Source organism: Aulostomus chinensis, chromosome 6 (assembly GCF_037954235.1).
Source record: "Aulostomus chinensis isolate RoL2024-O1b breed Wild chromosome 6, RoL_Achi_v1.0, whole genome shotgun sequence".
NCBI classification, from domain to species: Eukaryota; Metazoa; Chordata; class Actinopteri; order Syngnathiformes; family Aulostomidae; genus Aulostomus; species Aulostomus chinensis.
This window is the reverse complement of record NC_141325.1, coordinates 20,989,455-21,014,040: the sequence shown is the minus strand read 5'-3', so window position 1 is coordinate 21,014,040 and position 24,586 is coordinate 20,989,455. Positions and strand designations below refer to the sequence as shown.

General features: G+C 44.7%; 1 protein-coding gene across 2 annotated transcripts in view; it reads left to right on the top strand.

The window, feature by feature from the left end:
- The window catches only part of ak6 (adenylate kinase 6), a 22,081-nt gene extending 10,892 nt beyond the window's left edge, over positions 1-11,189 (top strand). Inside the window, exons 4-5 of one of the 2 annotated variants that reach the window (XR_015116586.1) lie at positions 3,899-6,859; positions 8,208-8,348. Coding sequence is in view for 1 of the 2 variants with exons in the window: in XM_086206998.1 (XP_086063124.1) it covers positions 8,208-8,353; positions 10,179-10,368 (336 nt within the window). In the remaining variant the exon portion in view is untranslated. Of the gene's footprint in view, positions 1-3,898; positions 6,860-8,207; positions 8,354-10,178 lie in introns of those variants that run through there. The other variant, XM_086206998.1, reaches the window with a different exon arrangement.
- Positions 11,190-24,586: the final 13,397 nt, after the last annotated feature.

Below are 24,586 nucleotides of genomic sequence, written 5' to 3'. Positions count from 1 at the left end.
TCTACAATGCACAAGGTTTTAGCTTGGAGGGGTGTCACCAACCTGTGGGGGTTCAAAACTAGTAATCATGTTAAGTATTTGAAAATGCATCATGCCAGTGAACATGGTGAATTCGAAGAGGCAAATGAACAGAGCAAAAACCGGAAAACATTTTCAAACGATTTAATGAATCCCATGACAGTCTTTTTTATAAAGATAGTCTTATTATTTCCTTTTTTTAATTTCTTAATGTCTTTAGTTTTGAAGTTGCTATTGCACTACAGTTGAAAAAATTACAATTTCCAATATGTGTGTTCTATTTCAGGTATGACTACCTGTCGAACTACAAAGTAAAAAAAACTCAGTGGCATTAATTCTCTGTATTTGTTTTACGAATGGATAGTGATCTGAAGACATCAGTACATGGTTAGTAGTTTACAGGTGTTACAGCTTACTTTAAAATATATGAATATTTTTAATGTGCTGTGGCACACTGGTTGCTGTTGTACATCAATCAGATACCCTTATGCATTGTTTCTAGTTTAACAGATGGACAGGATACACAGGTACTTTTTTTACATGTCCTGTAATCTTTGATGTCTTATCAACAAAGTCACAACATACAGTTCATCAAAGTTTTTTATCATAACACTTTTTTTTTCTTTTTTTTAGTTTGTCTTCATGTCATGTTGGTTATGAAAAAAAGCGTCAGTGACCCAAAAACAGTTTGTCAATGAAATTAACACTGATTGATACTGTACAGACCAGTGTTTAATTTGATGCAGGATCCGTTGGCTTCTAAAGCTAGACAACACATTATGTTTAGGTATATCATGTGAAGACAACACAGTGTAACCAGTACGTGGCACTAAAGCTTGGTTTATGTTTCAGCGTTGCGGCGATGGCATAGACCCTACGCCGTCATTGAGCATTCGAAGTTCTGCGTCGAAGGAACGTGTTGCTCTGCAATTCACCGCCAAGCCACTCGGGGGGTGTGGCTTTGTCTTTGTATGGTTTTGGGTGGTTCGCAATATCTCCCTCCACAAATTGTTTGCCATTTGGCAGTCTTTATAGTGCCTTGAAGAGGAGTTGTAACGGTGGTTGTACTTGGGGACCTCCTCAATAACCCTTTCTTCGGCTTGGTCCATTTTTGCGTGTAGCTCTCAACACAGAAACTTTCATAATGGCGGTGTTGTTGTGCTGAACCGGAAATGACGTTCTGAGCGGACCAATCACAGTCCTTGACGTTCACGCCACAGCATGTCGATGCGACATGTAGTCAGGATTTTTTGGAGGTGCACATCAGGCTGTGGCATAGGGTCCGTGTAGGGTCTACGTCGACAGTGTAGGTATGGCGTCGCCACGACGCAGAAGCATAAACCAGGCTTAAGACTTAAATTCAGCCTGTAGAGGTCTTCTGTACTGTATTCAAAATAGGGGTGTAACGATTCATCCACAACATCAATGCATAGATTTATATTCCTATGATCCAACCACATCAATCTTGGCCTTCCGGATGACATATATCAATCTAAAACCATTTTTAAATGCAATCAATCGATTGTATCGATACTAGGAAATAACACATTCAATTTAAGTATGGCAGAATTTATATAAATATGTTTTTTAGTACCTTAATGATAAAGATGTTGAACGTCGCTCGTTTCAATCAGTCTCATCTTTGTTCTTCTTGAGATGCTCTTTGAGTTGCAAGTCTTTATAACTTTAATGAATTCCCCTCTTGCCTTAAGCCATTTTCAGACTCAAAGACGTATGAATTGTCATAGCGGAGTATGCAGCTTTTTGGATAGATAATGTGAACGCGAGCTGTAGTTTCTCCCTAGGGGGCCATAGCCAGCATCAGGGGGCACAGTGTAGTGGAGCATCCAAAAAACACATCACACATTTGGTTAGGCATGTCCAGTCAAGTCAAGTCTTTAGTATATAAATTACCTGCGCCTTGTTGCAAGGGACGCCACGTTTTGTCATCCTCCTGGCCAGACTTTCCCCATTCCTGAAATGTTCCAGTGAATGCCATCCTCTGCAAGCTGAGGAGCTTGCAGTTCTCGGTATGTCCCCAGTTGGCCATCTTCCAAAATGTTCAATGTATCTTGAACTCGCAGGTAAAGTTTTTCTCATCTCTCTCTTGTGCGCTAGTGTTGTCACGATGTTTTCCTGTGTTTTTTAAAGTCCTGCTGGATAGGGTACATCATCACCTTCCCCCGAAACTCTGCATCCGAGTGGGCAGACTGTTCAGATCAAATTCGTTCTGGCATAACACTAGGGTAGGAGGAGGGTAAATTGGCATGGCAATTCCCCCCCCAGCCCATGTCGTTCAGTGTGAACACAACTGGCACCCCTGCAATTAGGCAGGCAAAAAACACGGCATTTGTGGCACTGTGAAAAGGGCTTCAGAGAGTCTATTCTTCAAGTCCTTCATACCATCTATTTGCATAAAGTGGCTCAGAGGTAATTGAACTGCTCTACATCTTCGATTTCTTGGTTGTTGATCTTGAACTTTTTCTAGTTTCCTGCATTAATTCTCATGGTATTTGTCTTTCCTGTATTGATCTTGAGTCACACTCGTCTTGCTCCTTTTTCTAATCTGGTAGTTTTTTCCTGGATTTGCTGTTTTGTAGATGAGAGCAGTGCTACATCGTCCGCGAAATCCAGGTCATCGAGTTTAGATGTCTGACTGTTCTTATCATTATCTAACCCATGATGATTAAGAACAAAAACCTACCATGTTGCATCCTTGTTTGACGCCACGATTGATATTGAACCATTCTCATGTCTCTCCTTGGTCTTCTACTGCCTGGCATCCATTCTGCCTCTAATTTGGTCAATGATGATCCTGCTTCATATCTTATCTACTACAGGGAGAAGGGTGATACCGCTTAAATTCTTGGGAGTCTTTGAGATTCCCTTTCTTTGCTAGTTTGATGAAAAGCCCTCTCTTCTAGTTATTTGGAACTCTTTTATGCTTCCATATTCAATTGATAGAGTTTTCAGCAAAGAAGATATATGTCCGTACAGCATCTTCATGAGTGGTTTTCTTGCAGCTTCTTCTGCCTTGCAATGTTCTCCATCCATTTTTTAAAATCTTTTTATACTTTGTTTCTCTATCCTTCTCTTTATATTTTGCTTTTAGCTACGCCTGGGTGATATATAAATTTTATCGATTAATTCAAGTTTTTTGTTGCAGACAATTTAAAAAAAATTTAAAAATGAGTTTTTACTCTTCTTGCAATGGCGCACCTTTTGCCCCCTGGAGCTTCCAGAGCTTTCCCCCTCACCCCTCCACCTTGTTTCCTGCGCACGCATAGCAGCAACATGGCTAAAGAGAGAAAGAAATTTGCTTCTAAGAAAGGAGTAGTATCGTCAGTGGTTTGGAACTGGTTTGGGTTTGTGGAGACAGACGTTTAACAAGTGAGTGCATGCTTCAAAGTTTGTCTGAAGCCCATTGAAACAAAATGCAGAAGCACAACAAACTTATTTCAGCATGTGAAACAGAGGCATCCAGCCAAGTGGGAGAAACACCACTCTTTGCAAGGGGAACAAGACTGCTATAACTGACATACTACCACTAAAAACAACTTGGTGGAATCATTTACCCAAGGGACCACATATGATGAGAAAGGGGCACGATGGAGAGCAATCACTGAAGTGGTCGCTTTGCACATCACTAAAGATATGGTACCAATATATACAGTAGTTAGTTAAGTTTTTGATCAAATAAGAGCAGAACTTGTTTTGAGTTTTCTCTGTCCTTTGTACTTTTACTATTTTTTTTTAAATATCAGAAAAATCATGAATTGGATTTTTTATGAAAAAAATTGAGATTTTATTTTCAGTCCATATCGCCCAGGCCTACTTTCAGCTGATTCTTTCTGTTTATTTTTTCCCGCTGGTCTACAAGGCTCCATGATCCTCGCTGATCCATGGCTTTTTATTCTACCATGGTCTACCCAATGAACTTGAGCTGCTTCTCAAGATGGCGGCACGCACAAACGCAGAAGCTCAAGGCTCCCCACTACCTTGCACCCTTATGTCTTTTTCGTCTTTTCTGGATACACCCATGCAACAGTAAAACCATTTACAGCCACCAGTACCTGATAGGTATCGTTTTTCAGGCAGAAACTGAAATTACGAGTGCCTTTTCACGGTCCCATAACATCCCACCGGAGATAGCGAGACCGGTGGGAGCCCCTTGGATTGTTGTCGGAGCCAGCAAACGCCGGAGGCGTCAAATGAAGAGGAAGCAGAAACACTGATGCTGGGCAGGCCTGCTAGCCCAGCTGAGGAAGCGACCGCACAGACCTCCGCTACCATCTATCTTCCTCACCAATGCCAGATTCCTTGTCAACAAGATGGATGAGCTACAGTCACAGATCACCAACAACCGCCTCACCCGCGAGTGTTGTCTGATGATTGTTAGCGAATCCTGACTACACCCGCAAATCCCAGACGCCTCAGTGGAGCTACCTGGCCACACCATCCACCGCCATGACCGGTCCGCAGCCTCCGGTAAAAGCAAAGGAGGAGGACTGTGTGTTTATGTTCTTCAGGACTGGTGCATCGACAGCACAATAATTGACACCTACTGTTCACCGGACCTGGAGGCCATGACAGTAAGATGCTGACCCTTTTACCTGCCACGGGAGCTAACGGTAGCCATTTTGACTGTGGTCTTCATCCCCTCCGATGCTAAAAATAGCCTAGCACTCGGCCATCTGCTGGTCATGGTAAACAAACAACAGCAGGCTCACCCAGATGGTGTCCACATCATCGCCGGGGACTTCAATAAAGCATGTCTTAAGACTGTTCTCCCCAGATTCCACCAGCTTGTCAAGTGCGCAACCAGGGGAGAAAACACACTAGATTGTGTTTATACAAACATTAAGCATGCCTACAGAGCGACCCCCCTCCCCCACCTCAGTCTATCAGACCACCTCTCCCTGCTCCTCTTCCCGGCCTACACCCCCCTCAGGAGGCAAACAACACCAGTTTTTAAACCATCAAAACCTGGCCTGAAAACGCCCTCCTCCAGCTGCAGGACTGCTTTGCCTGCACTGAATGGAGCACTTTTGAAGACCAGGATCTGGACACATACACAGAGTCTGTCCTCTTCTACATCAGGAGCTGTGTAGAAAACGTTACAGAGGAAAGACTAATCCGGGTCTTCCCCAACAGGAAGCCCTGGATGACGAATGAAGTCCAGACCCTGATCAGAGCCAGGAACTAAGCCTTCAGGACAGGGGACCAGGCTCTTTACAGCCCCGTCAGAGCCGACCTGAGAAGGGGCATCAAACAGGCCAAGGTCTCCTACAAAAGGAAAATAGAGGAGTACCGAATGGACAATAACCCGCGTCAGATGTGGAAGGGCATTCAGGCCCTGACCAACTACAGAGGCCACCCCCTCCCACATTCCCCAGCATCAGCAGCCTGGCAGAGGAGCTGAACAGCTTTTTTGCCCGGTTTGAGACCACCATCAGACACCTGCAGGCACTGCCCCCCTCTGATTCCAGCACCCCACCTCTCTCCTTCCGGGAGCAGGAGGTGAGGAAAAAATCTATGGGCAGTAAACCCCAGGAAAGCTGCCGGTCCCGATGGTATCCCGGGGGTGGTGATTAAAGCATGTGCAGACCAACTAGCAGGGATCATCACCAAACTTTTGAATCTCTCCCTGACACATGCCACCGTCCCCACATGTCTGAAGGCCTCCACCATCATCCCCATCCCTAAAAAAAACTACCATAGATAGCCTGAATGATTACAGACCAATAGCCCTGATGTCTGTAATCATGAAGTGTTTTGAGTGATCAGTCTCCCAGCACATCAGAGACTGCCTCCCTCCCTCCCTCCCTCGACCCCCACCAGTTTGCTTACAGGGCAAACCGGTCTAGGGAGGACGCCATCGCTCAAAAACTTCACACAGTGCTGAGCCACCTGGAGACCGGGAAGAGCTATGTGAGGATACTCTTTGTGGACTTCAGCTCAGCGTTCAATACCATCATCCCGGACATTCTCCATGATAAACTCCTGCAGCTCTGTATCCCCCTTCCCACCTGCAACTGGATTAAAAACTTCCTGTCAAGCTGCCCTCAGTCGGTGAGACTGGGGTCCTACCATTCCTCCACACTCACACTTAGCACTGGATCCCCTCAAGGCTGTGTCCTAAGCCCTCAACTGTACGCCCTGTACACCCATGACTGCACTCCAACCCATCCTACCGACCGCATTATAAAGTATGCTGATGACACCACCGTGGTTGGACTCATCCGTGGCGAGGATGAGACAGCGTACAGGGCCAAGGTAGAGGAACTTGTCTCACTGGTGCTCAGACAACAACCTGACCCTGAACGTTCATAAGACCAAAGAACTTATTATGGACTTAAGGAGAAACAGACAGGACCCCACCCCCCTCCTCATAAATGGAGAACAGGTGGAAACTGTCACTACCTTCAGGTTTCTGGGCACCCACATCTCCTCTGACTGCTCCTGGACCTACAATGTCAGGGCCTTGGTGAAGAAGGCTCAGCAGCGGCTGCACTTTCTGCGCATCCTTAGGAAGAATAACCTGGACCCTAAGCTGCTGTTGGGCTTCTACCACTCCTCCGTGGAGAGCGTCCTGACCTACAGTCTGGGAGTGTGGTATGCTGGCTCCGCAGCAAAGGATAGGAAGGCGGTGCAGAAGGTCATAAACACCGCCCAAAAAAATCATCGGCTGCCCTCTGCCCACCCTGGAACACATCTCCTCATCCTACTGCCTCAGGAGAACCAAGGCCATCATAGCAGACCCCACCCACCCTGCCCACCCCCTGTTTGACCAGATGCCCTCAGGCAGGCGCTTCAGGTCAATGAAGTCCTGCACCAGCAGGTACAGAAACAGTTTTTTTCCCCTGGGCCATCAGGACTGACAAAACCGCGAACATAGATAAATGCACACACACAAACTTATCCTTACCCCCCTTCCTTCAACAACCATCAAAGTACCTCATCCCGTACTGCACCTTAAATTTTCTCTGCACTTTTGAAAATTACTTTTTGCACCTTCCACACTTTTATTTTACATCTTGTACATTTTCTATCTTCTATTTCAGTGTTTTTCTTTTCTTACATTGTTTTATTTATTGTATTTTGTATCTGAATTGTGGTGCACGGTGGCTCTGGGAGAGAACTCCCACCAATTTTAATTGTACCACCTAGTTCAGTGACAATAAAGCCTGATTCTGATTCTCATTCTGATACTGGGTTCTGCAAAATTAAGTTTTTATGGGAGTGGGTCATTGGCCCTTAGCCCAACCCCCAAACTGGAGACCAGTTTGTCTGGCCTCTACCCTTCGACCTGTTTGGCGTGGGTGACCCTGCTGGGAGTACAAGACTCCATTGACATAGCTCTAAGGGTCATGGAAATGCACAAACTGCCCCACCGCGTAAAGGTGATGATCCGTTTGGGGCGCTTTAAATATTGTAATGTTTTGTTGTTGCAAAACAAAAGCAGAAGTAACAGGTAAACCTACTGTTGAAAAGTTGGTTGCACTTATTTTAATTTTATTAAAAGTGAATTGAATAATGAATAATGCATTGGGCATTATAAGCAAAAAATTATATACATTTTATATATATTTTATTTATATATATTGTATATATCATATATTATTTATATATATAGAGAGAGAGAGGGAGATTGGATTTCAAGTCACTGAATCGTTTCAGATCGTATCGTTCAAAATGGACCAATATCATCCTTGAATCGTATGGGTAACCACAAATCATGATACAACTCAAATGGTTGAAAAACAAATTGTTACGCCCCTAGTTCAAAGTGAATTTCAGAAAAGATCTGACAGTGTCGATTTTACTTAAAACAGTGTATTTTTCTTGGCAAATTTTAAAAGAATAAAACATTCTAAACCTTGTTATCTAGCTAAGTAGGCATTTTTTATCTATGTCATTGTGTAATATAGATAAAAACAATTAATTTTACATTACCTGAAATGGAAATTTGTCTTTACCAGTCTGGCAACACATTATACCAGAAGACAAGACAGCAGATAAAAAACATACACAGATACTGAATACTGATACTTAAAGTATAATATAATGAAAATTGTTTTCATCTGGCAGCAGTGTTCAAGGGCTATTGGAGAGGAAGTTATTTTGTTACGATCCTATATAAAATGGTCAAAGTTGAAGCACAATTTTCAATTTATGTGATCCTGTAGGTGGTGGATGAACTGGAGGAGAAGATGGTAGATGGTGGTGTGATTGTTGATTATCATGGCTGTGATCTGTTTCCTGAGCGCTGGTTCCACATTGTCTTTGTCCTCCGCACAGACAACACCCAGCTTTACACACGACTCGAGAGCAGGTAACATCCATCTAATTTGTCATCTGTTCACCTTATTTTTCATAAATTGGGAGTATTTTTGTTTGTCTTGTCCTGGAAAATCTGACTGAAGAGTGAATTCAGGGTTACAGATCAAGACCATCGTAATGATGTATACAGTATGTAGAATAATATGCTGAGTAGGGCTGTAGCGATACCCTAATCTCGTGATACGATACAATACACAATATTTGGCTCATGATACGATATATATCATGATATTCAGTTAACGATACAATTCAATACGCTTTCATAATTTTCTGAAAGATTTTAAAGGAACAAAGTGATTTTGATGTCATCTTGTGAGTGTTCCAATGACTTGGATTGAATTAATTGAACTGAAAGAATCAATTACACAATATATCGCTCTGACTGGCAGTTTGCATATGCTGGACAAAATGAATCAAAGATGTGGTGTGAAAATTAGTTTCATTTTTCTGAAACCTAGTGCAAGTTGTAGCTTACAAGCTTTTGAAAAGTGAAGTGAACAATGGAGAGTTAAAGTGCAGCCAGTGGCCTTCTTTGGCAGCTTTTTTAGCTTGATACTGAACACATGAGGTAGCGACTAGCCAGTGTAGCTACCAGGTTAACTAAAAATAAACCATGGCAGCCAATATTTCAATTCGCAGGTGACAATAGCATAGCTGGGCTCCATCACGTTCACCAAATAGAAAACAAGCCCTATCACTAAATTCTCACACATAACAACAACAAAAAAATCGTAATTGAATTGAGTTCAACGTCAGGCCTGCATGCTTCAACTCTAAAACCAATTGGAAAAAAAAAAAGCCTTCAGTCCTGTACAGGACACCCTTCTCTTACCAGCACTGCAGCGTCCTTGATAATTATAACTTTTAAACTTAGCGAATTTAAAAACTTCAAATATGCCTGCCTCATGACTTACTGGTTCGGTACCACTGCTGATTGAGTTTTAAAAAAGAAGTCCCGGGTTGCCTGCTGCACATTACCCTCCTTCTAAAGTGTGCATGGTGACTTAAAAAATTAGCTAGTAAGGCATACATGCCTGTTGACCTTGTTCTTTACTCTTCAATGTGCTGTTTGATTTAATTCTTCAGAGAGCACTGACTCTTTGCTAGCACAATAACTAGCTTGGTATGTGGTACAACGGTACCTCTTAAGATGTGGATTTATCTCTAAAGTGGCATAATTGACATTAGTTTTTGTACTATGCTAGACTACCAGGAGGCTCCATATCTGACCATTTTTGCATTATTGTGAGGTGAGCAGTATACAAACAGTTCTGAGAATATATGTGCACCAACCTTAAAAATTTGTCAAGTCCCAGTACAAGATTGTGTGGATTTAGAAGTATTTCTGTCTGTTACTTTCTAGATCTTAAATTGTCCTCACAGCCTCAAATTAGTTGTATGTGCCACAGTGGGTTGTTTTTTTTTTTTGTTTCTTTTGTTTTCGTTTTCGTTTTTTGTTTTTTTTTGTTTTTTCAAATAGGAAGAGGAGCACCCAGGGTCATATTTAAATACAATTGCTGGTATTATGTCTAATTTGTCAATCATGTACTGGGTCTCTAATAATGTGTTTGAGCATGTGATTTTCTTTCTTTCTTTATTTTGTTTATTTAAAAAGGACAATACACATCGATCATCATTTTTAGTTAATACCGAAAATGTAAATGTGCCAGAGTTAGCAAAACAGCTAATTTTCATCTTTATTCCCTTTGCATTCCATAAAATATTGTACAACATCTCAAAAATGTCCTTTTTTTGCATGTGAATTTTTTTCCTCCTACTGTCTGATGTGGCTTCTCTCTTTGATGTTTGACTGACAGGGGATATACAGGGAAGAAGCTGCAAGACAATGTGCAGTGTGAGATCTTCCAGATCATTTACGAGGAGGCCATGGAGGCCTACAAAAAAGAGATAGTCCATCAGCTATCCAGCAACACTCCCGAGGATCTGGAACACAACCTGGAGCAGATTGTGGAGTGGACTGAGCAATGGATGAGGGACAATAATTAGAAGCTAAACTCCCACTACTGGGCTATCAGATCATTTAAGATGAGTTTTTCATTTTCCAACTTGTATTTATTTTCATAAATTATTCCATTATGAAGACAGTCATTACTTCATTTTAAACAGTAAAAGCACTGAGACTCATAACAGTTGTCTGATATCCCCATTACACTCATTTAGTTATATTTCTTTTTAATTCACATGATTGTGAAGAGATAAATTCTGTTACTGCATTCATGTCATCATGTTTTGTTTTTTTTATGAAAGATGGTTGTTACCCAGCATCTCTGCTATGTGATAATTATAACCGTTTAGCTGTGGACAGAAAACCACTAACATCTGTAGTTTGTCATCAATGTGAAACAGCACCATACACATTCCCAGATCAGATGAACGTAACAATAGAGGCTCCACCTCAAGTCACTAGTAATGAAAACATGACAAACTGTTGAACATGCTATTATCCCTTGTACTGCTATGCCGTGACAGACGCAACATTACATGTTTATGCTTTAACGTACATATTATTAATTTTCATTTTTTGATGTAAATTGACATTTCAAAGAATGTGTGATCATAAATATGACTATGACAGGTCTGAAAACATCTATGTGCCATCCAAACAGATGACAGAAGCCCTTTGACTGCATCGGGATGAGAAGGCCTGTTCAACACTGATTCCATTTTAGTCTGAGCCCCCTAAAGTCAATTGAACCAACCAGCTTTCATTGTTTACGAAATCTTGAGTTAAAAAAATAGTTGCTATATTAAATTGTGACAGCTCTGTATTTAGCAATAAAGACTAAACGTTTTTAAAAGTGGCTGAAGTTATGGTCAAAATGGCAAATGTTCATTTAAATAGATTTTAATGACAAGTTGTAAATGCAGATACAAGCTGTGAGTTGGACTCCTCTGTGGAAGCCATCTTGTGCCGGTTTGCAAAGAGAAAGCAGGCCACCGTTTTTAGGGTTGTTTTTTTTTATATGCTGGGGACGAGACCTATTCTATATTTGACTGGCCAAGAGGTCTTGTAAATTGACTGCTGATTGGGTGTCACTTGTGAGCTGCTGCCTCAAGGTTGCTTGCACCAGTCGCGATAGTAATCCCCAAACCCACTGGTAGACATCAGAGGTAAGGGGAATGGTCATGCTAAAGAAGGAAGCATATGGGGTGGCGGTTCTGGGCGTGCGTGCCTTCGGCTCACCCCGGCAGGTGGGCTGGGCCTCTCGGGGGAGTGGGGGGTCCTGGCTGGCTGGCTGGTGGTGCCCTATAACCTGAAGCCCGCCTGCTCTGGGGGGGGGGGGAGAACAGGGGATGGGTGGAGGGGATGGGGATCGAGGGTTGTGAGGGGGGTAGCTCTGTATGGGGGTGGTGGGCCTGGTCGTTGTGGTGGGCTGTGGTTGCCCCGCCTGGGTGTGGGTGGATGTCAGCCTCGCTGCTGGCGGACCTCTTGGGGGGCTCTGGTCGGGTCTCGGGCCAGAGGGGCCCTATGCCCCTGGGTTCTGATCATGCGGTGGGGGGGGGGGGGGGGGGACCAGGGTCCTCTCTGCCCCGTCTCTCTGTGGGTTGCTTCCGGGGGGGGGTTGCTGCTCCTATGCTTGCCTATGGGTCCTGGCATGGGTTGGACCTGTGGCTGTTTCCTAAGGGGAGGGGTGGCCAGGGGCTCCCCGTGTCCTGGGGGTTTCTGGTTGCTCTGGTGGCCTGGTCCTGACCTGCCTGCTATCCTGGACTGGGGGTGTGATGTCCTGGCCCCCCCACATCAGCTACAGCCAGCTACACACAGCATCCAAGACAAACCGCAGCACACACACACATACATACACACGCATATACACACATACACGCATGCGGCGCACAACTGACCCATAAACACACACTCAGACATTTATCTAAAAATTATATTAAACCAAATGGTAAGCCTGCACTGGAAATTCTGCAACCAATGTTTTTTCCTTATTTTTTCTTTTCTTTTCTCCTCTCTGTTGTTGTTACTTTTTCTTTGTTTGTTTGTTTGGTTTTTTTTCTGCTTTTGCTGCTGTTGTTTTTGTCTCCCCCCTCCCCTTTGTCTTCCCTGTCCTGTCCCTGTTCTGTCTTTCTATCCACTCCTGAGCCTCAGTCCGGTAGCTTTATCAATGAACCAATACCATTCCTAATAAAATTAAACATAAATGGCAATAGGAGGAGTTCATCAGATTCCTCCTTTGCAGAGTAAAACTGCTTCAGTACAAGGCACCAGGAACATTGATGCTGCTTGCCCCAGCTACTGAACAGGACAGGTAAAAAAAAAAAAGAAGGAAGCGTACAAGGTGTGGCTGGTCTTCATAGACAGCCAACTGGTACCAGTGGGCCAAGCAGTGTGGGCTGAAGAGGTTCTGGCAAACTGTTCATTACCTCAGGGGGAGCAACTTAGCAAGGTAGCAACTTGCTCACACTTTTCCACGGTGGGGACAGGAGGCTGCTGAAGGAATATATTGAAGAACTCCTCAATCCCACCAACACGAATTTCATGGAAGAAACAGAGTTGGGAGGAATTTTCTAATCCCCGAGTCAGAAGTCATGAGGCAGTGAAACAACTCTGCAGCGGCAGAGCTCCACGGGTGGACATCTTGGGCATCTCAAGGCTCTGGATGTTGTAAGGCAAGGCAAGGCAAAGCAATTTTATTTGTATAGCCCATTTTCACAGTTTGTCCCAAAGGGCTTCACATGGCATCTTAACAACATCCTCTGCCCTTAGACCCTCACATCGACTGAGGAAAAACTCCATAGAAAACCCTTTTAACAGGGAAAAATCTGAGAAACCTCAGGGTGAGCAACAGAGGAGGGATCCCTCACCCAGGACGGACAGACGTGCAGTAGATGTTGCCACAGACAAGAAAACAGTTTACAATGCAAAATGTGGGAAACATGGAAATGTTAACAGTTGAAGAAGGAAGCTTCTGGAAGGGGAGGCAGGGAGAGCAAGCCAGCTTGATGGGGGACTGGATGGTAGACTGGTTCATGGGAGGGAAGCGCAGGCCGGTGTGACAGTAGGGAATAAGGGGGGGGGGGGGTGATGCAGGCGGCGGTTGGGGCTCTGGTGGATCTATGGAAACACAGAGAGACTGCAAGACACCAAGGCCAAACTACAAAGTGCAACAAGTAATGGTAATGACAGTTCCAAAAATATGCGGGGAGGAGAGGAGAGAGGGGGAGAGGAGAGGAGGGAAGGGCTCCATGTAACCTGATGTGTCCCCCAGCAGTCTAAGCCTATAGCAGCATAGCTATCAATGGTTCAGAGCTACCTGAACCAGTCCTAACTGAAGGCTCTGTCATAAAGGAAAGTCTTAAGCCTGGACTTAAACGTAGTCAGAGTGTCTGCCTCTCTGACCCATGGAGAGAGCTGGTTCCATAGTAGAGGAGCCCGGTAACTAAAGGCTCTACCTCCCAGTCTGTTTTTATATATACAGGGAATCACTAAAAGACCTGCATTCTGGGAGCAGAGTGCTCTGGTGGGACAGTAGGGACTAATGAGCTCTTTCAAATAGGATGGAGCTTTATCATTGAGAGCCTTATAAGTCAGCAGAAGGATTTTTAAGTCGATTCTAGATCCTACAGGAAGCCAGTGGAGCGAAGCTAAAGTGGGAGAGATGTGTTCTCTCTTCTTAACTCCCGTCAAAACCCTCGCTGCAGCGTTTTGGACCAGCTGGAGACTCTTTAGAGAGTATTTAGGACATCCTGACAAGAGAGAGTTGCAGTAGTCCAGCCGAGAAGTGATAAATGCATGCACCAGTTTCTCAGCATCACTCTGGGAAAAGATATTCCTAATCTTAGCGATACTTCGCAGATGGAAGAAGGCGGTCCTAGTCACATGCTTTATGTGGGAGCTGAAGGAAAGGTCATGGTCAAAAATGACCCCAAGGTTCCTTGCAGTTGTACTCAGAGTTAGGGTGATGCCATCTAGAGTAGTGATCCGATTCAAGAGTGTGTCCCTGAGGTGTTTAGGTCCAAACACGATGACCTCAGTTTTATCTGAATTTAGCATTAAGAAGTTAGAAGACATCAAGGATTTAATGTCTTTTAGGCAGTCTTGCAGATGAGTAAGCTGGCTTGTGTCGTCTGGCTCCATCAACAAGTTAAGTTGCGTGTCGTCCGCATAACAGTGGAAGTTGATCGAGTGCTTCCGTATTATGTCACCTAATGGGAGCATGTAAAGACTGAAGAGAATCGGTCCTAAAACTGAACCCTGTGGTACACCATATGTAACTCTGCTGTACTCCGAATAGTCATTATTAACATGAACAAACTGAAACCTATCTGATAAGTAGGACTTAAACCACTTTAGGGCAGTTCCTTTAATCCCAATTTCATGGTCTAGTTTCTGTAGCAGGATGCTGTGGTCGATGGTGTCAAATGCAGCACTGAGGTCCAAAAGGACAAGCACAGAGACAAGACCTCTGTCTGAAGCTATAAGAAGATCATTAGAGACTCTGACCAGTGCTGTTTCAGTGCTATGGTGTTCCCTGAATCCAGACTGGAAGGCTTCAAAGAGCTCATTGCTGTGCAGATGTTCATGTAGCTGCTCCAGGATAACCTTCTCAAGGATCTTGGAGATGTAGGGGAGGTTGGATATAGGCCTATAGTTGGCTAACACATCTGGGTCAAGAGAAGGCTTTTTAAGCAAAGGGCTGATGACAGCCACCTTAAAGGCCTGTGGCACATAACCTGTGACTAAGGAAAGATTAATTTGATTTAATATAGAAGTGTTGACTAGAGGGAAGGCATCCTTAAGGAGGCTTGTTGGGATGGGATCCAGCAGACAAGTGGCTGACTTGGAGGAAATGACTGCAGAAGTTAACTCTGACAGGTCGCTGTTGTAGGGCTGTCTTGGTTGACACATCCCTGCAACATTGCAGTGGCAGATCGAGGTGGTGGTCCCCATCTTTATGAAAGGGGACCAGAGGGTGTGTTCCAACTATCGGAGGTTCACACTCCTCAGCCTCGCCGGAAAGATATATGCTGGGGTACTGAAGGGGAAATTTAGGGTGATAGTCAAAGCTCAGACCGAGGAGGAGCAATGTGGTTTTTGCAGTGAGGGTTGAACTTTGCCAAGGCTGCCCTTTGTCACCATTTCGGTTCTATGGACAGAATTTCTAAGCAGATTCATGTGGTGGAGGGTGTTGAGTTTTGGAGGACATTGTCTCTGCTTTTTGCAGATGACCACATGGTCCTCTGAGCTCCATCGAACAACAACCTCCAGCTTCTGCTGGGGCAGTTCGCAGCCGAGTGTGAAGCAGCTGGGATGAGAATCAGACCCTCCAAGTCTGAGGCCATGGTCCTCAGCAGGAAAAGGGTGGATTCCCCACTGCGGGTCGGGGGGGAGTGGTCCTGCCTTAGGTGGAGGAGTTTAAATATCTCAGGATCTTGTTCATGAGTGAGGGTAGGATGGAGCGCGAGATTGAAAGGCAGATTGAGGCAGCTGCGGACACTAAACTGGTCCGTTGTGGTGAAGAGGGAGCTAAGCCAAAACTTGATTTACCAGTCAATCTACATTCGAACCCTCACCTATGGCCATGAGCTCTGGGTAACGACCAAAAGAATGAGATACAAGCGGCCAAAATGGTTTTCCTCTGCAGGGTCGTTGGGCTCTCCCGTTGAGGTAAGTTTAGAAGCTCAGACATTTGGGAGGGACTCCGTATCGAGAGGAGTCAATTGAGGTGGTTCAGGCATCTTGTGAGGACGCCTCCCTTGGGAGTTTTTTTTGGGCATGTCCAACTGGGAGGACGCCTCAGGGGCTGCTGGAGGAGTTATTTCTGTCAGTTGGCCTCCAGGTTCCCCAGGAAGAGTTGGTGGAATTGAGTGGGGAGAGGGCAGGCTGGGTTTCCTTGCTGCTGCATGACATGACTCAGACAAAAAGCAGAGACAGTGTCCTCCAAAACTCAACACCCTCCACCACATGAATCTGCCTAGAAATTCTGTCCATAGAACTGATATGGTGACAAACAAGCACTGAATCTTAGACAGAAGAAGGTTGAGCCATTTTAGGTAAGCTGAAACTTGCTTGGTTTTGTTTTTGTTTGTGGGTCATTATGTGCTTGGCACTGGAGTTTCGGTTTCTCTCTGCAACAATAGGTGAGGTCAGCTGACGTGGGTCACACCCTCTATTGCTTGTTTCCCAAGTGAAATCTAACGGGTGGGATTTCACTATAAGCCTAGTTTATAAAGAGAGTATAATCTGAACTTCAGCAAACAAGCACTGAATCTTAGACAGAAGAAGGTTGAGCCATCTTAGGTAAGCTGAAACTTGCTTGGTTTTGTTTTTGTGTTGTGGCTCGTTAGGTACTTGGCACTGGAGTTTCGGTTTCTCTCTGCAACAATAGGTGAGGTCAGCTGACGCGGGTCACACCCTCTATTGCTTGTTTCCCAAGTGAAATCTAACAGGGGCGGTTCAGCCGGGCACAATTAGTCAAGCTGGAAACAGCTGTGACTGTGGTCAGGTATCTAAAAGCACAGACTGCGCTTGAGCGTCAGCGAAACCATCAGCCCACAAAGCGTTTAAGACCACAAAAGGTAAAGACCTGCGAGTCTACCTGCGCGAGTCCATCGAGCTAGGACACCGACTACTGCTGCCGCCTGTCCGACCTAAGTTTATCGTACAATGTGTCCCACACACATTGCGGTCATTGTTGGCAATCGGAAAAAACGTACAGTCTACCGGAAACGCAATCCGCAAAACCTGTCCGCACTCCCAGAAAGTGGTCCCAGCCCACACTTGGTCACGTTTGGTCTTTGGAACTGTCAGTCCGCAGTCAACAAGACAGAATTCATCAGTTCACTGATGAAACTCTCAGACATTCAGGTCCTAGCCCTGACTGAGACATGGATCCGCTCAGAAAACACTGCTACCCCAGCTGCACCCTCTGAGTCCGCCACACTAAGCCACACCCCTCGCTCTACTGGACGAGGAGGCGGTGCTGGCATGCTCATTCATGAGAACTAGTCTTTTTCTCCACTACGCCCGTCGAACAGCGAGACAACATTTGAATATCATGCTTTAAGTGTCACTGCTCCCATCAAAGCATATGTTCTGGTTGTGTACCGCCCACCAGGGGGTAATCTGGATGGCTTTGTCTCGGAGATGGACATGTTACTCTCTGACATCCCTGACGATGGCACACCACTGATTGTCATGGGAGACATGAACATTCACCTTGACAGAACTCTGGCAAACGACTTCCTGGCACTCATCTCCTCCTTTGCACTCAAACTAGCTCCTTCTCCTCCCACCCACAAAGCTGGTAAAGTCCTTGACTTGGTGCTGACTCGTAACTGTCACATCTGTTATGGAGCAGTTACCCCACTCCACCTGTCAGACCATTTCTTGGTCAAATTTGCGGCTGCCTTTCCGCAATTGCAGACACCCACACAGACGGTTTCCTTCCGCAGAAACCTGAAATCCCTCACAGCAGCACAGCTGTCTGATGAGGTGAACTCCGTTATGCCTGACCACTCGCACTTCTCCTCACTTTCTGTTCATGAGGCTACTTAAACACTCTGTTCCTCTCTGGCATCCTCTCTTGACAAACTCTGCCCCCTGGTGTCCAAACCAGCCAAGAAAAAACAACCAAGTCCATGGCTCTCTGAAGTTCTGAGAGAACAAACAGCTGGACTCAGGGCAGCAGAAAGTAAAGTGGCGTAAATCCCAAGAACCCACTGACTTGTCCTTATACAAACAGAAACTTGCTTTCTTCACCTCATGCTTACAGTCCTCTAAGAAAGCCTTCTATCAGAACAAGATCTGTGCCACTTCTGATTCCAGAAAACTGTTTATGGTGTTTAACTCCTTGCTTTCTCCTCCAGTTGCTCAGCCTTCCACTGCGCTTACTTCAGACATGTTTGCCTCCTTTTTTACTGAAAAGGTTGCTGCAATCAGCCACCAGTTCTCTGAGCCTGACCAGTCCAGTCAGCACCAACCTTCCACTGCTGCTTCACTCTTCTCCTTTGCTCCCCTGAGTGAAGATGAAGTCTCCAGACTTCTCCTGAGCTCAAAACCTACAACTTGTCCTCTCGATCCAATACCCACCAGCATCCTGCAGACCATTTTGCGCACTATCAAACCTGCAGTCACACACATTGTCAATTCCTCCCTGGAAACTGGCATTTTTCCTGCTACTTTTTAGCAGGCCCGTTTCACCCCACTGCTCAAAAATCCTAATCTCAACCCCGCCAAGGTTGAAAACTACAGGCCAGTATCACTTCTGCCATTCCTGTCAAAAATACTGGAGCGCTCAGTATTTAACCAGGTCTCTGAACATCTGCGGAACAACAACCTACTTGACTCTTTTCAGTCTGGCTTCAGGTGTGACCACTCAACTGAGACTGCACTCCTGTCAGTCACTGAGTCACTGAGACGAGCTCGAGCTGCTGGTCAGTGCTCTGTCCTACTTCTGCTGGACCTGTCTGCTGCCTTCGACACGATGAACCATCACATTCTCCTCTCCACACTCTCTGAGCTCGGCATATCTGGTTCTGCCTTGTTGTGGATCAAGTCCTACCTCAGCAGATCCTTCAGAGTGTCATAGCGAGGAAAGGTGTCTAGGTCACATGGCCTATCGACTGGGGTTCCTCAGGGGTCAGTGCTTGGTCCCCTTCTCTTCTCTCTGTACACCACCTCACTTGGTGCAGTGATCCACTCCCATGGCTTCTCCTACCACTGTTATGCTGACGACACTCAGCTTTTCCTCTCTTTTCCACCTGATGACAGAACGGTCTCAGATCGTATATCAGCGTGTCTGGCTGATATCTCCACATGGATGAAGGAACGCCACCTTCAACTGAATCTCTCTAAGACTGAACTTATGGTCTTTCCAGCTTGTCCATCTATTCAGCCTCAGGTCAGTGTCCAACTTGACTCGAGCCTACTTGCGCCCACAAACTCAGCCAGAAACCTGGGTGTCATGATTGATGACCAGCTGACCTTTAAGGTTCATGTGGCCTCAGTTTCTCGGTCTTGCCATTATGCCCTCTACAACATCAGGAAGATCAGACCCTTCCTGACCCAACAGACCACACAGATTCTGGTTCAGGCTCTTGTCATCTCACGCATTGACTACTGCAACTGTCTTCTGGCAGGCCTCCCTGCATGCTCATTCAAGCCTCTGCAGATGATCCAGAATGCAGCAGCACGTCTGGTCTTCAACCAGCCAAAAAGGGCACGTCACCCCGCTGCTGGTTTCTCTTCACTGGCTTCCAGTGGCAGCCAGGATCAAATTCAAGGCACTTCTCTTGGCTTACAAAAAAATCACAAGAATGGCTCCAGCCTACTTGGAATCCCTGATCCAGGTCTACTCTCCTTCTCGGCCACTACGCTCTGCATGCGAAAGACGCCTGGTGCTTCCAGCCCAGCGCTGCTCCAAATCCCTAGCCAGACTCTTCACTTCTGTTGTTCGCAAATGGTGGAACGAACTACCCAACTCTGTGCGTTCTGCTGAGTCCCTTTCTACTTTTAAGAGACAATTGAAGACTCAATTGTTCAGAGAGCACCGAGGCACTTAACCTGACTCTTCTCCTCTTTGGGGTAGAATAAGTCAGAGGGTTCAAGACCCAGCACTTAGTGATTATGTAGCACTAACTGTGTTGTGTGATGTTGTATGTCTGTTATATAAAAAAAAAAAGGGAGGGGGGCGACACTTCTTCTGCCACTAGATGGCAGTACCTGTGACCAAATCACAACTGAAGCACTTTTGCGCTTCCTATGGACTTTTCCTTAATTAGATCTAAATTCTTGCTTGTGTTGTACGTCGCTTTGGACAAAAGCGTCTGCTAAATGAAATTGTAGAATTGTAGAGGTAGTGTGGTTGTCTAGTAACCGAGGGGTCCCTGATTCGGTCCTCATTTCCCCCAGTGACCAGTGTCGCAGTATTCTTGAGCAAGATACTGAGCCCCTAATTATTCCTGATGGCCCTGTGACAGACTGGCGATCTGTCCAGGGTGTACCCTGCCTCTCGCCCAATCAGAGTCAGCTGGGATTGGCTCCTGTATGTTTAAGTATCTCGGGGTCTTGTTCACAAGTGAGGGAAGGATGGAGCGGGAGCTTGACAGGTGGATGGGGCAGCATCCGCAGTGATGCAGGTGCTAAACCAGTCCTTTGTGGTGAAGAGGCCAAAAGGCGAGACTCTCGATTTACTGGTCAATCTATGTTCCAACACTCACCTGTGGTCATGAGCTTTGGATAATGACCGAAAGAACAAGATTGCGAATACAAGCAGCCAAAATGAGTTTCCTCTGCAGGGTGGATGGGCTCTCCCTTAGAGATAGGGTGAGAAGCTCAATAACAACAACAGATTGTGTCTTAAAAGGCCTGCCTGTAAAGGTAAGTTTTGAGGTGAGATTTAAAAGAATACACTGAGTTAGCTGGCCTAACATCCTCAGCTGTAACTGAAAACACCCAGTTGTCTTAAGTGACAAGGCGGTCTGTGGGAGTAGCTAAGTAATAACAGTGCCTCCCTGTGGGCTGGACAAGATGCCAGGCTGGAGGAGGCAAGGCAAGGCAAGGCAAGGCAATTTTACTTGTATAGCCCGTTTTCACAAACAGTTTGTCTCAAAGGGCTTCACATGGCATCATAACAACATCCTCTGCCCTTAGACCCTCACATCGACTGAGGAAAAACTCCATAGAAAACCCTTTTAACAGGGAAAACTCTGAGAAACCTCAGGGTGAGCAACAGAGGAGGGATCCCTCCCCCAGGACGGACAGACGTGCAGTAGATGTTGTTACAGACAAGAAAACAGTTTACAATGCAGAATGTGAGAAACACGGAAATGTTAACAGTTGAAGAAGGAAGCTTCTGGAAGGGGAGGCAGGGAGAGCAAGCCAGCTTGATGGGGGACTGGATGGCAGACTGGTTCATGGAAGGGGAGCGCAGGCCGGTGTAACAGTAGGGAATAAGAGTGCAGAAAAAATGTGCAGGGAGGAGAGGAAGGAAGGGCTCCATGTAACCTGATGTGTCCCCCAGCAGTCTAAGCCTGTTGCAGCATAGCTATCAATGGTTCAGAGCTACCTGAACCAGTCCTAACTGAAGGCTCTGTCATAAAGGAAAGTCTTAAGCCTGGACTTAAACGTAGTTAAAGTGTCTGCCTCTCTGACCCATGGAGAGAGCTGGTTCCATAGTAGAGGAGCCCGGTAACTAAAGGCTCTACCTCCCAGTCTGTTTTTATTGATACTGGGAATCACTAAAAGACCTGCATTCTGGGAGCGGAGTGCTCTGGTCGGACAGTAGGGACTAATGAGCTCTTTCAAATAGGATGGAGCTTTATCATTGAGAGCCTTATAAGTCAGCAGAAGGACTTTGAAGTCAATTCTAGATCCTACAGGAAGCCAGTGGAGAGAAGCTAAAGTGGGAGAGATGTGTTCTCTCTTCTTAACTCCCGTCAAAACCCTCGCTGCAGCGTTCTGGACCAGCTGGAGACTCTTTAGAGAGTATTTAGGACATCCTGACAAGAGAGAGTTGCAGTAGTCCAGCCGAGAAGTGATAAATGCATGCACCAGTTTTTCAGCATCACTCTGGGAAAGGATATTCCTAATCTTAGCGATACTTCGCAGATGGAAGAAGGCGGTCCTAGTCACATGCTTTATGTGGGAGCTGAAGGAAAGGTCATGGTCAAAAATGACCCCAAGGTTCCTTGCAGTTGTACTCGGAGTTAGGGTGATGCCATCTAGAGTAGAGATCCGATTCAAGAGTGTGTCCCTGTGGTGTTTAGGTCCAAAAATGATAACCTCAGTTTTATCTGAATTGAGCATTAAGAAGTTAGAGGACATCCAGGATTTAATGTCTTTCAGGCAGTCTTGCAGATGAGTAAGCTGGCTTGTGTCGTCTGGCTCCATCGACAAGTAAAGTTGTGTGTCATCTGCATAACAGTGGAAGTTGATCGAGTGCTTCCGGATTATGTCACCTAATGGGAGCATGTAAAGACTGAAGAGAATCATATGTAACACCATATGTACACCAAATGTACACCATATGTAACTCTGCTATACTCAGAATGGTCATTATTAACATTAACAAACTGAAACCTGTCAGATAAATCGGACTTAAACTATTTTAGGGCAGTTCCTTTAATCCCAATGTTATGGTCTAGTCTCTGTAGCAGGATGCTGTGGTCGATGGTGTCAAATGCAGCACTGAGGTCCAAAAGGACAAGCACAGAGACAAGACCTCTGTCTGAAGCTATAAGAAGATCATTAGAGACTCTGACCAGTGCTGTTTCAGTGCTATGGTGTTCCCTGAATCCAGATTGGAAGGCTTCAAAGAGCTCGTTGCTGTGCAGATGTTCATGTAGCTGCTCCAGGACAACCTTCTCAAGGATCTTGGAGATGTAGGGGAGGCTGGATATTGGCCTATAGCTGGCTAATACATCTGGGTCAAGAGAAGGTTTTTTAAGTAAAGGGTTGATGACAGCCACCTTAAAGGCCTGTGGCACATAACCTGTGACTAAGGAAAGATTAATTTGATTTAATATAGAAGTGTTGACTAGAGGGAAGGCATCCTTAAGGAGGCTTGTTGGGATGGGATCCAGCAGACAAGTGGCTGACTAGGAGGAACCGACTGCAGAAGTTAATTCTGACAGGTCAATGGGGGAGAAGCTGTCCAAGTATGCACCAAGTCTGGGAGGTGCTTCTATGGGGACTGTAGTCTGTCCTCCATTACTGGCAATCTTCGTTCTAATATTCACAATCTTTTCAGTTAAGAAAGAAAGGAAGTCGTTACTGCTGAGAGTTGGGGGGATGCATGGCTCAACAGCACTATGGTTCTTGGTGAGCCTGCCCACGGTGCTGAAGAGGAACCTGGGGTTGTTCTTATTCTTTTCTATCAGGGACGAGTAGTAAGCGCTTCTGGCATTACGGAGTTCTTTTTTATATATTAATAAACTCTCCTTCCAGGCTTGGCGGACTTCCTCGGCATCAAAGATAATCTTGTTTGAACAATAATTGTCTATAAGATATAGAGGGATTCAAATAAGAAGCACAAAATAGTTTGGATGCTCTCATCAAGTTTGTTCTTTGAGTGCCTTTTCCAATTACGAAACCAAACTGTGATGGATACTGTGAGAAAATCCTTCACAACAGCAGAAAAAATGAAAGGATAAGGAGAAAAATCTAAACCCTTTCCTAAATGTCATAAATGAAGTCCTGTAATAATGTGGGCTGTATGAGTGTTTCATTTAAGATATCACTTGTGACTGCTGCATTGACAACTACCTTTTACAGCCCACTTCTTTTCAAGAGTTGTGTTTTTTCCTTTGGTATCAAAGTAAATAACCACCTTCCCAAAGCAAACAAATACCCATCCCCACTGTCCAGTATAATTGGAAAATAATTAAAATAATTAAAATATAGAAAAATAATTAAAATATAGAAAAATGTTATAAATGGTTCCTTTCTTGTACCCATGAGTGATTATCAGTCATTTATAAAGGTTATTCCCCATCTTGGATTCTGTAAAACTGGTTGCCCTGGCAGAAATATAAAAACAAAAAACACATTTCTTGATTTAATCACACTTTACACCAACAGACACTAACTGAAAATAAATGATAGATTGATTATTAATGATTTTCTTGTATATAACAAATGTATGAAAAGGACCAAGAAACCAAGGTATGTTTTGGAGGATATACTGTTGTACATGTTTTGTTTTTCTTCTTATAAAGAACCCTTTTCCCTTGGTCACTGTTTATATTTGAAATGTAAACCCAGGAAGAGTTTGATTTTTTTTAATCTTTGCTGTACCTCAAAGCAACATTGATGAAAAGTTGCTCCATAATGGATGAGCATGTTTTTATCAGCTGTCACTGACTTCCTACTAGAAAAATGACAGTTTATTTGCAATTCTAACTCAAAAACTAACATTAGTAGGCATTTCTTTTAACATCTACGTTAGGAGTAATTTCCCTGGGATTGCTTTGTTTATTCTCAATGACTTTTAACTTAACTAAAATGCATTAAATCACACTAATTCTATCAATTAAGACTACAATTGCTTTTTGGACACGTAGGATGAAGTTATTTAAAATAAATTCTTGTTATTTTTTGTAGTGTATTCCGGGTGAGTTCCTGTATACTAATCTTTTAAGCAGCTAATTAGCCTGATGACAATTTTAACGTAATTGCATCTCTGCGAATCTTTTAAATAAGTGTGTCTATCCATGTAAAGTGGCTCGTGGGTGTTACGTTATCAAGTCATGCAAG